Here is a 17,763-nt window from a genome sequence, read left to right on the forward strand (position 1 = left end):
TGAGCCGAAGGCAGAGGCTTTAATCCACTGAGCCACCCAGGCGCCCCAAGTAGCATATATTTAAATGCCATTATTTTTTATGTCTGAGTAATTACCATTTTATGTATATACCACATTCTTTAATCCATCTGCCGATGGGCAACAACTAGGGTTGTTGTAATGAACATTGGTGTAGCGATATCTGTTCAAACCCCTGGTTTCAGTTCTTTTGGATATATACCTAGGAGTAGAATTTCTGGCTCATATGGTAGTTCTGAGTTTAACCTTTTGAGGAAATGCCAGACTGTTTTCCACAGTGGTTGTGCTGTTTTACATTCCCACAGCAATGCCCAGAGGTTCCAATTTCTCTTATTCTTACCAAATTTGTTAGATTTTGTTAGATTTGTTAGATTTGTTAGAAAATCTTAAGCGGGCTCCATGCCCAGCGAGGAGCCTGACTCTGGGCTCCATCTCATGACCCTGAGATATGACCTGAGCTGAAATCGAGAGTCTAATGCTTAACTGACTGAGCCACCCAGGTGCCCCTGATGTCTTTTTCTGTTTGTTTGTTTTTTGTTTTTGTTTTTTTTAAATTATTGCCACCCTAGTAGATGTAACTGTTAATCTTACTGGTTTTTGTTGTTGTTGTTTTGTTTTTAAAGATTTATTTTATTTTATTTATTTGTCAGAGAGGGAGAGACCACAAGTAGAAGGAGCGGCAGGCAGAAGGAGAAACAGGCTCCCTACTGAACAAGGAGCCTGTTGCGGGACTTGATCCCGGGAGCTTGGGATCATGACCTGATCAGAAGGCAGACACTTAACTGACTGAACCACCCAGGTGTCACCGTACTGGGTTTTGATATGCATTTCTCTAAAGACTAACAGTGTTAAGCATCATTTCATGGGCTTATTGGCCATTTATGTATCTTCTTTGGAGAAATTCTATTCAGCTCATTTGCCCATTTTTAATTGGGTTGTTTTGGTTGTTTTTTAAGCTATAGAAGCTCTTTATATATTTTCTGTATTAAGCCCTTATCAGAAGTATGATTTGCAAGTATTTTTTTGCCATTTGTCTTTTCACTTTCTTTTTTTTTTTTAAAGATTTAATTTATTTATTTGACAGAGAGAGATCACAAGCAGGCAGAGAGGCAGGCAGAGAGAGAGGGGGAAGCAGGCTCCCTGCTGTGCAGAGAGCCCCATGCAGGGCTTGATTCCAGGACCCTGAGATCATGACCTGAGGCTTAACCCACTGAGCCACCTAGGCGCCCCTCTTTTCACTTTCTTGATAGTGTCCTTCGATGAACAAAAATCTTAATTTTGATGAGATCCAACTTATCTAATTTTTCTTTGATTTTTATTGTTAATTGTGGTAACATACAAAAATATGAAATTTACCATCTTAACCATTTTCAAGTATGTAGTTCAGTAGTGTTAAGTAGTTTCACATCTTTGTGCTGTCAATCTCCAGAACTTTTTTATCTCCCAAAACTGAATACTCTATAATCTTAAACAACTCCCATTCCTTCCTGCCCCACCCTCCTGACCCCCTGCTAAGGTCTATTCTATGTTCTGTCTCTAAGAATAGGACTATTCTAGGTATGTCATAAGTAGAATCATATAGTATCTGTCTTTCTGTGACCAGGTTATTTTACTTAGCATCATGTCTTCACAGTTCATGTATGTTGTAGCATGTGTCAGAATTTCCTTTCTTTTCAAGGCTGAATAATACTGTTATATGCAATTATTATGTTTTGTTTATACATTTATTGGTTGATGGACACTTGGGTTGTTTCTGCCTTTTGGCTGTCATGAATAATGATGCTATGAATGTGGGTGTATAAATACCTCTTTGAGACTCTGTTTTCAGATCTTTTGCATATATTCCCAGAAGGAGAATTATTGGATCATATGGTAATTCTATTTTTAATTTTTTGAGAAGCTAACATGATTGTTTTCCATAGAGGCTTGCACCATTTTCCATTCCCAACAATTGTGCTCAAGCGTTCCAATTTCTCTTTATCTTTGCTGATACTTGTTATTTTCTTTGGTTAGTAGCTATCCTAATGGGTGTGAGTTGATAATTGTGGTTTTGTTTTGCCTTTCCTTAATGATTAATGATATTGAGCATCTTTTCAAATCCTTGTCCATGTGTATATTTTTATTGGAGAAACATTGATGTAAGTCCTTTGCTCATTTAAAAATCAGGCTATTTGTATTTTGTTGTTGAGTTGTAGGAGCTCTTTATATGTTCTGGTTATTTACCCCTTATCAGATATGTGGTTTGCAAATATTCCATTCTGTAGGTTGCCTTTTCACTATTGATAGAATCTTTGGCACAGAAGTTTTAGATTTAGATGTAGTCCGGTTTACCCGTTTTTGGTTTTGTTTTGTTTTTTACTTTTGTTGTCATATTCATTAAATTGTTGCCAAATCCCAATGCCATGAACATTTTCCTCAATGTTATCTTTAAGACTTTTGTAATTTTAGTTTTTACATTTAGGTCTCTGATCCATTTTTGAATTAATTTTTGTATGTGGTGTGGTTTATGGTCCAGCTTCACACTGCATGTAGATATACAGTTTTCTCAGTACCATGTTGAGAAACCATCCTTTCCCACTAAATGGTCTTCACACTGTTGTTGAAAATCAGTTGACCATATATGTGAGGGTTTATTTCTGGGCTTTCTGTTCCATTGGTCTTTATGTTTGTTCTTATGCCCATATCGTACTGTTTTAATTATTGTGGCTGTTGTAGTAAGTTTCAAAGTTAGGAAGTGTGAGTTCACCAGTTTTACTCTTTTTCAAGATTATTTTGGTTATTCAGGATTCCTTGCAATTTTGTATGAAAATGAGGATCTGCTTTTCCATTTCTGCCAAAAAGGCTGTTGGATTTTTGGTAGGGATTGTGTTGAATCTTTAGATTGCTTTGGATAATATTGACATCTTAATGATATTAAGTCTTCCTGCTTATGAATATGATTGTCTTTTCATTTATTTAGGTCTTGTTTAATTTCTTTCAACAGTGTTTTCAGCATAAAAGTCTTACCTTCTGGGGCACCTGGGTGGCTTAGTTGGTTGTGTCTGCCTTCAGCTCAGGTCATGATCCCAGGATTGTGGGATCAAGCCCTGTGTCCACTTCTTGGTTTGCGGGGAGTCTGCTTCTCCCTCTGCCTCCCTCTCCCTGCTTGTGTTCTTTCTCTTTCTCTCTGTCAAATAAATAAATAAAATCTTTAAAAAAAGTCTTACCTCCTTAGATTTATTCCTAAGTATTTTATTATTTTGATGCTATTATAAGTGGAATTGCTTTCTTAGTTTTTTATTCAGATTATTCATCACTGGTGTATAAAAAAGAACTGATTTTTGCTCTTGTACCCTACAACTTTGCTAAACTTTGGAAAGTTTTTGGAAACTTCTTTGAAAGATGATCTACTTTCTTTTTCTTTTTCTTTTTTCTTTTTTAAAGATTTTATTTATTTATTTGACAGGAAGAGAGAGATCACAAGTAGGCAGAGAGGCAGGCAGAGAGAGAAGGAGAGGCAGGCTCCCCGCTGAGCAGAGAGCCCGATATGGGGCTTGATCCCAGGACCCTGAGACCATGACCCGAGCCGAAGGCAGAGGCCCAACCCACCAAGCCACCCAGGCGCCCCAATCTACTTTCTTTTTCATGGAACAATGAGTGACCCACTTTTAGCATTTTCCAAATCTGCCCACTTGTTCCTGCACTATTATTAAAAGGGCTATCTTTGGGGTGCCTGGGTGGCTCAGTGGGTTAAGCCTCTGCCTTCGGCTCAGGTCGTGATCTCAGGGTTCTGGGATCGAGCCCCACATCAGGCTCTCTGCTCGGGGCGGGGGGGCCTGCTTCCCCTTCTCTCTCTGCCTGCTGCTCTGCCTGCTTGTGATCTCTCTCTGTCAAATAAATAAACAAAATCTTAAAAAAAAAAAGGCTAAAGGCTATCTTTATCCACCACTATGAGTTAATTCCTCTATAATCTTGGTGTAGAAAAAGACTTGCTGTTACTTAAAATACAGAAGCAGTAAAAGAAAAGACTGATAAATTTCACTAAATTAAATTCTTAGATAATAAAAAATCCTATAAATAAAAGTTTGTCAAGAAGAAACTGGGAGAAAATATTCACAATATATACCACATAAAAAGGACAATGTTTTTTATATTTAAACAGCTCTTAAAATTTGAGGGACAAAAGGTTTTCTGGTTGTGGCACCATGTGGTAAGGAGCTCTTGTCTACATTGGCAGCCGTGCAGTCCAAGGGCCTTCTGCAGTCTCTGCAGGTCCTTGGACACAAGCAGATGGCCACAGCTATGGTTGCAGATGGGGCAGCAGCCTTATCCAGGTGAATGGGCAGCCCCTGGAGATCATCCAGCAGTACACACAGCAGTACAAGCTACTGGAATCTGTTCTGGGCAGGGAATGATTTCTTGGGGTGGGCATCTGAGTCTGTGATGTACTTCACATGTCACAGTACATGTGAAGGTTGGTGGTCACATGACCCAGATTTGCACAATCTGCTAGCACAACTCCAAAGCCCTGGGGTCCTTATTATCAGAAATACATTGATGAGACTTCCAAGAAGGAGCTCAAAGCCATTTTCATTCAGTATGACCAAACCCTGCTGTGGGGTAGCTGATCCCTGTCTCATACTTGCTACCAGAAATTCTATTGATAAGTCTGTCATGAAGCCTTGAGTTCACCTTGACAATAAACAGTGGTTTCGAGATTTTCAAAAGAAAAAATTTGAGGACAAAGTTACAAAAGTCTGATAGAATGGGAATCAGATATGAAGAGACAACTCACAAAAAAATAACATAGTAATAATAAACATAGTAATGGCCTAAAATATATGGAAAAAAGTTCAAATTTACTCATAATTATAGAAATGCAAATTAAAATAATACCTATCAATGGCAAAAACTTTAAAATATGACAGTATGCTTTGTTGGTTGAAGCTGTGGAGAAATGGCACTCATACATTGCTGGTGAAAATGTGAATTGTTATAGCCCTTCCAAAGGGAAATGTGGCAATACTCAAAAATATTGTATATGGGGGCACCTGGGTGGCTCAGTGGGTTAAGCCTCTGCCTTTAGCTCAGGTCATGGCCTCAGGGTCCTGGGATCGAGCCTCGCATTGGGCTCTCTGCTCAGCAGGGACCCTGCTTCCCCCTACCTCTCTGCCTACTTGTGATCTCTCGCTCTCTGTCAAATAAATAAAATCTTTAAAAAAAATACTATATGTATATATTTATTTACTTTTTGATCCAGCAAAACCATTTCTGGGACTCTACCATTTAGATACACCTCTAACAATATAAAAATACATACACACAGATATTCACTACCGCAGTGTAATGCAATGTAATTGCGAAATATTGGAAACTGTTTAAATGTTCATACATAGAAAAGTGATTAAAATGTGATATATCCGTTCAGTAGAGTAATGGAGCTGTGTTGAAAAAGAAAGAATGAGAATGGTTTGTATCAACAAATATGGAGTGTTTCTGAGATAATATACTGTTAAATGACAAAGGTAAAGCACAAGAGTATAGTATATGGTCTTCTGTGTAAGAAAGAAAGAGATATGAGACAGTACATGTGTATCTTCTTGTTTTTGTAGAATCAATATTGGGAGGATAAACCGGAAACCAAAGTGATTATTGGTAATCTACAGGGGGTAGGTGGGAAAGGAGTGCAAAAAAGTGAGGATATGGGAACTAGTGAGGAAGGAGTGACATTAGAGGGGATGGAGAAGAAAAGAACTTTATTCCAAGTTGTTTCGGAAAATAACATCTTGATTGGATACTGTAATGGTAAAGATAAAAAGAATTGCACATTAATGCTATAATATAGTCAGTAAGTATATTTGTCACAAGGGCATAGATTAACAATTCTGTGTGTACTCTAACTGAACAAATAGGCAAATATGTTTTAGACAACAAAAACTGGGTTTCTCACAAATAGAGAAAGGAGAAGGCTAAAATGAACTCTGGTGGGTTGGTTTGGAATCTGAGATATTATATGTATTGGTTACTATGCATATGTTTCTTAGCTGTTTCCACTGAGAGTGACTAATGAACAAACCTAGGATCCAATTTTTTATTTCTGATTCTCCATTTCTTGGAGAAGTGGTTGGTAAAGGTGCCTGGAACATCTTGATGTATGCCAGGTAACAAAATGCTTAAAGAAAAAAAATGGAGGGGTAGTGTGAAAGAACTTGAGAACCATACTGAAAGAGTTCTAATGGCCAGAGCTGGAGCAATTTGAGCAAAAGAAATAATGAAATCATTGGATTATAACCCATGGGATAATAAAATAAATATCCATGAGTCCACACTGATATAGATATAAATGGGGAAATGAACAGTTTTCACTTATAGTAAATTCCAGTTAATACCTGTGGAAGGTTGGATGGATTGAGGGAAGTTGAAAATAAGCCTTAGCTAAACACAGTAATAATTGTTGCAGACAAGGTCCACCAATTGATTCTAAAATTAGTGAGTGAAAATTTGAGGAAAAGTATAGATTCAAAGTATGTTCTCCAAGATCTTCATTAATCACGAAGGCAAAGATAGTAATTTTAATGGGATGAAGCCTGCCAAAATTTATCTTAGTCAGTGATCAAGGTGAACATCACAATAACAAAACATATTCACATCTTGAAACCCATGATAAAGGATGCATCATTTCTTTGTATTCTTGCCAAAAATGTATAACCTTAGTCCAATCATTAGAAAACATTAGCCAAACCCAAATGAAATGTATTTGACAAGATAAAGCAATCAGTACTCTTCAAGAGTCAAGGTCATGAAAATTAGGGAATACCAAGGCATTGTCAGAGATTGGAGGAAACTAAGGAAATGTGAAAACTAAATATAATGTGGAAGTTTTTTTCTTTTACAATGGCCTGTTCTTGCTTAGTGAAATCTGTTTCTTTGTTTTCTCTTTGAACATTAAAGGCATGCTTTAAAATGTCATACTTTTTTCTTAAAATGTCTCTGTTTCAGATTGTTCCATTATTTGTATGTAGTTCTGAGATATGAATTCTGTTAACGTGCCCCTTCACCACTGTGGTTTTTTTTTTAGTGTTTCCTACTTTTTTGCACTTGGGAAATTCTCTTTTGCTTTTGGATTTAGCTCTGTATTAAAACAAGTTTTATTTTTTGGTTATATCTCAAGTAGTTTGTTGGAAGTGGAAGAGGTGGCTTCTTGCATTAATTAAACCTACTAATATAGTAGTATATGATGGGAAACCTCTCTCCCTATTCCTGTTCCCTTTATGAATAATAGGGTAATTGCTTTCAGTGACTTAGGGGCTAAAATAAAGCTGCTCACCTTCCTAATATTTATCTTACAATTGCTATATATATACACACACACACACACACACACACACACATACATACACACACACACATATATATATAGATATATCTCACAATATATTATGGTTGAGGTCAGAATTTTTTTTTCCTGCTTTTATAAAGAAGATTATCAACTTACTTGAAATAGTTTAGAACTCAAGTGGTGGTAGAAAGAAATAGAATTCTTTTCCACTTTATTGTCTTGGAAGCATAGGGGAGGATAAAGGCGGAAAAGTTACTATTGGAGTAATATATACTTATAAGGGGCTGGAATTAAAGCTGCTGAAAAGAAAAACTTCCCCTTCCTACCCCAAGATTGCTCCCAAACATTGTCCAGATTGGAATTTTGCTGAATTAATGCCTCTCCCTCTCCTTTTTAACCTTTGGTAGGTTTAGGGCACATGTATGTTATGGTTGTAGTTTTTAAAAAGTCCACTGGGCAGTGGACCCTAGGGCCATTAGAATACATGAATGCCAGGAGAAAATGGAAAACAGTTCTTTCATATACCTGAAATATTATTTTCATTCATTTCCACAACTATGAAGCCCAAAAAAGTGAAATAGGCAAAATAAGAAAAATTCCATAGTAAATAAGGTTTTAGAAAATATAAAGAACTTGTGAAGTAGCAGTCATTCAGATCATGTGAAAAGGGGGAAAGGAAAACCTATGAATACTTCTGTCAGAAAACATCAGAAGCAGGTATTTATCAACCCATTATGGGAGAAATTTTTTCCAAGCATTAAATTGATCTGAGATCTTAATTTGATAGTACTGAAAAAATTGTGTGGCAGGCCTAAGTTCCTAGATTTAAAAGCAGAACTCATATTTTAGTTCAGAAGTATTTCTTTTATGATGATGCTTATAAAATCACTGGAAATTGTATTCCTACTGTAAAGACATCTGCCTGATATAAACTGGTGGCAGCAGAGCACAGTGATGAAAACATGTATCCTTCAGATAAAATTGCTGATATTTGACTAGTTGAAACTTGACCATGATTGATAAAGTTGATGTCAGGTCTATTTTCAGTTGTGTTGTTTAGTATTCATAATGATATTATGGTCTTCAGTTTGCTTTGATGGCTGAATTTTTATTATTTATTTCCTCCACAGAAGTGAACAGTAGCATATCTTTGAAAGATTTGCGAATACTATTTTTATATGAATTTAAACTAGGACACAGTGCAGCCACAGCAAGTAGAAACATCAATTCTGTCTTTGGAAAAGGCTCTGTTAGTGAAAGGACTATCCGTTGGTGGTTTGAAAAATTTCGTTCTGGGGATCTGAGTCTGAAAAATGAGCCTCGAGGGAGACCCAAATCTGTTTTAAATGAAGATCAATTGAGAGCCATGGTGGAAGCTAACCCCAAAACAGCAATTCGAGGCCTCGCAGCAGACTTAGGAGTTTCTGCTACAACAATTTCTCGACACCTGGCTGCAATAGGAAAGGTGAAAAAGTTGGACAAATGGGTAGGTAACACCAACTAATGGATGATCACAAACTGAGATGATTAGAGATGTGCTCATACCTTAAGATTTGAAAGAGCAGAGACCTATTTTAAAGAATATCATAAACTTTGACAAAAAATGAAAGTGGTCTGGGTGATGGTTGGGTGTTGGAGAAGTTACCAAGTGTGTTAAAACCATCATTGCAACCAAAAAGAAGGTTCTGGTAACTGTATGGTGGTCTGCAAAGAGAGTATTTCATTACTTTTAACTCAGGCAAAACTAACAGTAGCATCTTATTGTAAAGAAGTTGAAATTATGTATCATTTGTCATCATTTGAAACTCCAAGAAACAGAGCATTCTCTAATAGAGAACAGTAGTGGAAGGATTTGAATAAATTTTAACAATGCTGAATTTTAAATACATTTGGAGAAATTTATCATTGGGGGAAAGCAGTTAATGCTAATAGTGTGTATTTTGGTTGAATAAAACTTTTCTTTTTCTGAAAAACACAACATTTTCATTTTTATATAAAGGCAGTTTCATATGGCTCAACTTAATACCTTCCCAGACCCTGGCAGAACATGAAGACTGAAAGATACCTAATATACTGGAAAACTACAAGCTGCCCCTGAGTTTTGAGCTTCTTCATTGGAGGAATGTGGAACAACCCAGAGTGTATGTGTGTGTGAAAGATGCTTAGGACTCAGCCATGCAAAAATCCGGGTAAAGAGGGTTTTAGGGGGATAAGCAAAAGCTCTCAGGCTTTCGGAAGATAGTTTTTGAATAAAGAAGTGAAAGCATGTTTTGATACAAGAGCCGTGCACACAGTAGACATGGCATACTGGTGCTTTTGAGTGATAATACTTATTCTGTCACACAAAGCCAGTCCTTCGTCCATGATTCTTTATTTAAAAAAAAAAAATGTAAGTGGCCTATCAGAGACCATAATTAATGGCCTCTTTATGATTATGTAGCTAGATTGCAGTTACTTCTGGCATTCATGGATTAAGTTGGGGTAAAGATATTGGAATGGTTCTCTTCCTGCTTCTCTCCCTTCTGATGATCTACTGTGTCTAATCTGTGAAGGATAGCTAAGGAATCCTAAAAGCTAAGAGGTGAGAAAAAGACATCTGGAATGGATTTTACTTGAGAGACATAGAGGGAAGGAGGGAGGGCAAGGAATGGAGGGAAAGATGGAATGGAAATCCCCTAAAGTAGAATTTGACTGTGAGCCAAAGAATTAAAGACCATGGGCAATTATTTGCAAATTATTGCAAATTTACCAAAAAAAAAAAAAAAAAAAAAGATGTCCCTTCCTTTGGGTAGAAGCAGCCCAAGTACTATGACACAAGGCTTTTTGAGCAGAGTGTTTTTGTCTTTCAGCTCTAATTTACTCCTCTGGCTGGGTGCCCTGGTCTGGAGTCACCTGCTGATTTTACTGTTCCATCCTTGGGTTGTCAAGGAATCTAGTCAATGTTTTTTTTTTTTTTTTTAAAGATTTTATTTATTTATTTGACAGAGAGAGATCACAGTAGACAGAAAGGCAGGCAGAGAGAGAGAGAGGGAAGCAGGCTCCCTGCTGAGCAGAGAGCCCGATGCGGGACTCGATCCCAGGACCCTGAGATCATGACCTGAGCCAAAGGCAGTGGCTTAACCCACTGAGCCACCCAGGCGCCCTCTAGTCAATGTTTTTGTGAATTCCTTCTCAAGAATGAAGAATGAATCAAGAATGAAGCCTGAGACTTAGCTCAGACTGATAGGGTAACAAGGCTAAAACCAGAGGTGTGGGAAGGACTTTATATGAAAGTCAGCAAGCACAAGGGTGATGTCAAATCGTCACAGAAGGATGGCCGATGTGGTAGAAAGTGGTGTTGTATAGTTTGTCTGGGTAGTAGTTGCTTTGTGGCCATCCATCCTTCCCTCACTTCTCAGACCTCTCGTTAGACTTCCAGAGCTGGATGATGGACTTTAGTCTAAAATAGTCAGCAGTGGGGCACCTGGGTGACTCAGTGGGTTAAAGCCTCTGCCTCTGGCTCAGGTCATGATCTCAGGGTTCTGGGATGGAGCCCTGCATCAGGCTCTCTGCTCAGCAGGGAGCCTGCTTCCTCCTCTCTCTCTGCCTGCTTCTCTTCCTACTTGTGATCTATGTCTGTCAAATAACTCAAATCTTAAAAAAAAGTCAGCAGATATCCCTGTTCACTCCAAATGAGTGGTTTCTTCCAAGAAGAACCAGTGAAATGTGATGAGACAGGGAAAGGAGCAGTTATAGGATGTTGAATTATCCTATCAATTATCCTTACCCCCCCCCCCCAACAAGGGGTGTAGACTTAAGAGGCAGAAATGAACCCTGGTTCATTGTGAGCAAACACATGGAATGAGTTGTGCCAGAACTACTATTAGTGTATTTTGGTTATGTGAGATAGTAAATACCCTTTTAGCACTCCAAAAACAAAGCTTTCAAAAGCTCCTTGGTTGAGTGTCGAAAGAAAGGAGTGGAGGTGGAGGTTGCTACATCTCATCTTCCCACCATGTCCCTGAGGTAGCTTGGGTCCTGACTGCAAAAGGAGTAAGAAGTGGCAGGGCACCTGGGTGGCTCAGTGAGTTAAGCCTCTGCTTTTGGCTCAGGTCATGATCCTAGGGTCCTGGGATGGAGCCCCAAGTCAGGCTCTCTGCTCCGCAGGGAGCCTGCTTCTCTCTCTCTCTGCCCTTCTGCCTCTCTGCCTACTTGTGATCTCTATCTGTCAGATAAATAAATTAACAACAACCAAAAAAAGGAGTAAGTAGTGGCTTTCAGGGGCACCTGGCTGGCTTAGTCAGTAAAGCATGCAACTCTTGATCTTGTAATGAGTTAGAGCCCCATACTGGGGTAGAGTTTACTTAAAAACAAACAAAAAAACACACACAAAAAAGTGACTTTGAATTTTGGTTTATTATATACATAATAGCTGTTATTAAAGAACTTCCTGCCTTGATCTAATTGCTTAAGTGAGACTGGAGCACCTATAGCCACTTTGATGGTATGCGTGAAAGATCTTGGGCACAGAGATAGCATCCAAAGCCAGTGGAAAGTGGACTCTTCTAGGACCTGTCAGTGTGTTGGACTCTGTCTTCCTCTTTCTGTTGGTGCTTTTGCCACAGTAGCCTCCTTTCACTTCCTTTGACCTCAGTTAATTTGTTCATGCTGCTTACTGGTTTTCATGCCATTAACTCTGACTGTCACACACATTTCCTCCAGGATGTCTTACCTGATTACCCCACCCCACCGTAGGTCAGGTCCCCTTGTCATGGCCTTAGGACTCCAGGATGGTTCCTTCATAACTGTAATCACAGTAGTTATATGTTTATTTGGGTGATAGTATGTGTTTGTCATCTTCTGTGCTAGATTATAAAATTCACAACAGCAGGGACTTTTTTGCTCACAAGATCATACCCCTATCAAGAGCACAAGGTCCAGCACATGGTAAGTACCTAATACATGTTTGTTAAATGAATGAATAAGTGTTAGGGCCAGTCTCATCCACTTTGTAGAAAACCCTTGTTTTGGTATCAGTTTAAGTAAGGAATATGTTGATAGCAGATCATTGAAAACCTAACTAACAGGGGCGCCTGGGTGGCTCAGTGGTTTAAGCCGCTGCCTTTGGCTCAGGTCATAATCTCAGGGTTCTGGGATCGAGCCCCACATCCAGCTCTCTGCTCAGAGGGGAGCCTGTTTCCTCCTGTCTCTCTGCCTGACTCTCTGCCTTCTTGTGATCTCTCTCTCTCTCTGTCAAATAAAGAAATAAAGTCTTAAAAAAAAAAAAAAAAAAAAAAGAAAACCTAACTAACAGTGGCTTAAATAAGTAGGTTTTGTTTACTGTAACTTACAAAAATTTGCAAACATACAAAATACCCAGATTTTACAGTGAACACCTGTATGCCAATCACCTAGATTGTACCATTTGACATTTTACTCTGCTTTATCACTTATCTACTCATGTAGCTATCCTTTTTTAAAAATGCATTGTAATGTAAAGTAGTAGGCATTAGCACATTTCACCCTAAATACTTCAGCATACCTATCATTACCTAGAGTTCAGTATTGCCTTAAGGCTCTTGTTCTTGTAAATTTAAATTCAATAAAATGTCCAAATCTTAATTGTACTGTTTAGTATGTTTTGATAAATGCAAATATTTGTGTAACACAAACCCCTATGAAGATATAGACTATTACTGTCAGCCCAGAAAGTTCTTTCATACCTTTTCATTTTATCCCCACTCTTATCCCTAAAGGCAAACACTGCTCTGATTTTTTTCTACCATGAAATAGTTTTGGCTGTTCTAGAACTACACATAAATGGAATTGTATAGTATGTGCTCTTTTGTGTAAGGCTTCTTTTACTAAGCATCATGTTTTTGAAATTAATCCATTTTGTTGTGTGTACCAATATTTCATTCCTTTTAAAAGCTGACTAGTATTCCATGAAATGAATATAACAATTTTTCTATTTACCTGTTTGATACATTTGTGGAATTTTTTTCACAGTTTGAGCTTATTATAAATAAAGCTGTTGTGAATATTTTTGCTCAAGTCTTTTTGTGGACATTTGTTTTCATTTCTCTTGGATAAATACCTAAGATTGTCAATACTGGGTCATAGGCTATGTTTATATTTAGTTTTCTAGACCTTTTTCCAAAGAGATTACACCATTTTATACCCGCTCCCCCCTAACATTTGATGTTATTCTTCTTATCTATTCTGGTGGGGGTGGAGCTGTGTCTTATTTTGAACTATTTTTCCTCTTTCACATTATAAGGAATCTAGGGAGACAGGTCATAACTGGGATAGGTACTTAACAATGCAGTCAGGGACCCAGGCACGTCCTAGCTTTTTTTTTTTTTTTAAAGAATTTATTTATTTATTCGACAGAGATCACAAGTAGGCAGAGAGGCAGGCAGAGAGAGAGAGAGGGAAGCAGGCTTCCTGCTGAGCAGAGAGCCCGATGCAGGACTCGATCCCAGGACCCTGGGATCATGATCTGAGCCGAAGGCAGAGGCTTTAACCCGCTGAGCCACCCAGGCGCCCCACTTCCTAGCTTTTTGTTCATCCTTAGTGGATTGATCATAGATCCATGCATGGCATCTGGGGTAGACAGCCCTGCCTCTTGGTATTCTTGCCCCTGTGTAATCTCCTCTGAGTGTGGGCTGGGTTTAGTGACTAGCTTTATTTTATTTTATTTTTTTTTAAGATTTATTTGAGGGCACCTGGGTGGCTCACTGGGTTAAGCCTCTTCGTTTGGCTCAGGTCATGATCTTGGGGTCCTGGGATTGAGCCCTGCTTCAGGTTCTCTGCTCAGATCTCTCTGCTTGTGATCTCTCTGTCTCTGTCAGATAAGTACATAAAATCTTTTAAAAAAACAAAACAAGATTTATTTGAGAGAGCGTGCAAGCATATGCATGCAAGGGGGTGTGTCAAGGCAGAGGGAAGGAAATCCTCAAGCAGACTTCCTGCAGAGCACGGAGCCTGACTCCCGTTGGGGGTGGGGGGATCAAAGACCTAAGCCAAAATCAAAAGTTGGACACTTAACTGCCTGAGCCACCCAGGCACCTCTAGCTTCTAATGGAATATAGCAGAAGTAAGGGGATGCCACTTCTGAGATTAAGTTATAAAAAGAACGTGGCTTCTTTCATGCACATTCTTTCTCTTTTTTTTTTTTTTTTAAAGATTTTATTTATTTATTTGACAGAGAGAGTTCACAAGTAGACAGACAGGCAGAGAGAGAGGGGGAAGCAGGCTCCCTGATGAGCAGAGAGCTGGATGTGGGGCTCCATCCCAGGACCCTGAGATCATGACCTGAGCCGAAGGCAGAGGCTTAACCCACTGAGCCACCCAGGTGCCCCTTTCTCATTCTTTTTTCTAGGGAAAGCCAAATTGTCATATTGTGAGACAGCTTACAATTGCCATGTTGTGAAGAGACTATGTGGATGTGATGAGGGACAGTGGGGTGTGCCAACAATCAAAAGAGTAAGCTTAGAAGTGGATCTCCCCCTAGCTGAGCATTCAGATGAGACTGCAAAACCACACCTGGATTTCTGACCCACAGAAAGTGGGATAATAAGTGTTTGCTGTTTTAAGCCACCAAGTTTTGGTGTAATTTGTTACATAACAGTAGATAACTAGAACAACACCTCATTGTCTTATGTCATAAGATGGCTTCTGTACCTTTAGGGTCTCATGTTCATTACTCCACAGATAGTAAGAAAAAGTGTGAAAGGCAAAGCACAAAAAGTGCAAAAGGCAGAAGACAAAGTGTTTTTTTTTTTTTTTTAAATTTATTGGACAGACAGAGATCACAAGTAGGCAGAGAGGCAGGCAGAGAAGCAGGAGGAAGCAGGCTCGGAGCAGAGAGCCCGATGTGGGGCTTGATCCCAGGACCCTGGGATCATGACCTGAGCTGAAGGCAGAGGCTTTTAACCCACTGAACCACCCAGGTGCCCCGACAAAGTTTTTTTTGACATGAATCTGTTCATTTTTATCAAGAACTCAGAACCTTTCCAAAAAATCCCACTCAGCAGACAGGTTTATATCTAATAGGCCAGGGATAACACCACATATATGATCATGGCCATGATCTTCTAGTCTTAGCTAGAAGGCGGCTAGAGAGAAAGGGGGACCTAGATGCAGTTTACATCAACCAACTCTCAGTCTCTGGCACATGAACCATTTCAGAAACCCCATAAAGTTAAAGACCTCTTCCTTAACGCCTACCCCAGCCAAGTGGCCTTTTGAGGAAATTTCCAGAAAACGGACCTATTCAAATGAAACTTTCAGAAAACTCCTCAGGGTCTGGATTGCAGGGCTTAGATTTCTGATTTATGCCCCCACACCATTCTTGGCAAGCTGCAGCACTATCTTCCACTGTTACCTCTATTCCTCCAGTCCTTTGCAATAGAAACTTCAGAGTCATCCTGTAAATATCTCTGATCACTCCCTGCCCCAGCAAAATGGCTCCTCAAGCTCTAGTACTATGGACTTCATTCTTTTTTTAATCCCTTCCCTCTCCTCCTTTACTGACTTTTTCTTTTTTTAAGATTTCATTATATATATATTTCATTATATTTATTTCATTTATTTGAGAGAGAGGGAGAGAGAGAGTGTGTGTGTGTGCACAGTATGGGGGAGGGGCAAAGAGGGAGAGGGAGAAGCAGACTCCCTGCTGATCAGGGAGTGGGATGTGGGGCACCATCCCAGGACTCTGGGATCATGACCCAAGCTGAAAGCAGCCACTTAACTGACTGAGATATCCTGGTGCCCCTGACCTTTCTTTCCTCTGGTCCGATACTTGAGGTATTTTGCAGGACCAATCATTCTCAAATTCAAATCGAATCCTATTATTCCCTAACTTAAAACCCTTATTGCCCCATTGCCCTCAGGATGAGGCTTGAACTTCTTCCCATGGTAGCAAAAACCTGCATAACTAGACATGGCCCACTTCCCCAGCCTTAACTCTTTGCTCTGGTTTTGGTGTTACACAACACCAAATTGCTGACCTCTCTGCCTTTGCTTACACTGTCCCATCTGCCCAGTACGGCTTCACTTTTGATTAAGAACACCACTTGAGGGGCACCTGGGTGGCTCAGTGGGTTAAAGCCTCTGCCTTCGGCTCAGGTCATGATCCCAGGGTTCTGGGATCGAGCCCCACATCAGGCTCTCTGCTCAGCAGGGAGCCTGCTTCCTCCTCTCTCTCTGCCTGCCTCTCTGCCTACTTGTGATCTCTATCTGTCAAATAAATAAATAAGATTTAAAAAAAAAACAACACCACTTGACATCCTTAGGGATTCAGCTTTTGTGACAACTTTTCTAGAAAGCTTTCTAGGACTACTAACTCCTTCAACGGTGGGTCTGCTGGCTTCCTCAGTACCTCAGTAGTTGTGTTCAAATCCTTTTCCCTTTATGGGGGAAAAGGCCATACTAGGTTTACCTAGTAGAAAAATCAAATAAAACAATAGGATATGGGATGAAAAATAAGTCTCCCTCCTATGCCTGTCCCCCAGTTCCTTTTCTCCAGTTTCTTAATGCATATGCAAGTATATATTTTCGCATTATTTTTGCACAATCTTAAGGTGTTCTATGACTTGTTTTTCTAATTAACAGTGTATTTTGGAGATCACTGTATCAGTTCACATAGATCTATTTCATTCTTTAAAGAACTGCAGCAATATTCTGTTGTATGCATATCTTAACTTGCTCAAGCAATTTGTTGTTGGACATCTGGGGTGTTTCTCATTTTGCTCTGACAAGCAGTGCCACAAAGCACATCATCTTTGCACAAATGGATTTGAGTACAGGTGGAAAATATCTTTTGCACAGATTCTTTTTTTTTTTTTTTGCACAGATTCTTAAGGGCGGAATTGTTAGATTATAAGGCAAGGTCAAAGACCAAGAGGATTGTAAATTTTTTTTTTCTTAAGATTTTATTTATTTGACACAGAGAGTGAGTGAGTGAGAGCACAAGCAGGGGGATTGGCAGGCAGGCAAGCAGAGGGAGAGGGAGAAGCAGGTTCCCGCCCAGCAAGGAGTCCGATGTGGGGCTTGATGCCAGGACCCTGGGATCATGACCTGAGCCAAAGGCAGCTGCTTAACCGACTGAGCCACCCAGGCATCCTGAGGATTGTAAATTTTTATATACAGCTCTAAATAGTCAACCGATTTACTCCTCCCATCAACAATCCAGTTCTGTTGTATTCTAGTTAGGCCATGTACCACAGTAGTCTGGATATTTTTTGAGGGCGGGCATTTCCTAGTATTTACATTTGTCTGGCAGTATTGGCCTTTCTTCAGTAAATATTTGACTTAACGTTGAATTTTATGTCTTAGTGTCGAGTCTAGGGCTTGGTATATAGCAGACTCAGCAGGTGTCTATTACAATTCCTCAGTGATTAGAGTTGCTAACATTTACTGAAGTGTTTTAAATGCCAGGACCT

The 17,763-nt window shown here is 39.3% G+C and overlaps 1 protein-coding gene across 3 annotated transcripts in view; it reads left to right on the plus strand.

Annotated features, from left to right (window-relative positions):
• LOC308357837 (histone-lysine N-methyltransferase SETMAR-like) overlaps window positions 1-10,086 on the plus strand; it is a 30,462-nt gene extending 20,376 nt beyond the window's left edge. For 2 of the 3 annotated variants that reach the window (XM_080827683.1, XM_080827682.1), the window contains 2 exons: window positions 8,467-8,822; window positions 9,336-10,086. In XM_080827683.1, coding sequence (XP_080683809.1) covers window positions 8,467-8,822; window positions 9,336-9,359 — 380 coding nt within the window. In that variant the 3' untranslated portion in view covers window positions 9,360-10,086. The remainder of the gene's footprint in view (window positions 1-8,466; window positions 8,823-9,335) is intronic. The other variant, XM_080827684.1, reaches the window with a different exon arrangement.
• Window positions 10,087-17,763: the final 7,677 nt, after the last annotated feature.

Source organism: Martes martes (genome assembly GCF_963455335.1).
Source record: "Martes martes genome assembly, chromosome: 17".
Lineage (NCBI taxonomy): Eukaryota > Metazoa > Chordata > Mammalia > Carnivora > Mustelidae > Martes > Martes martes.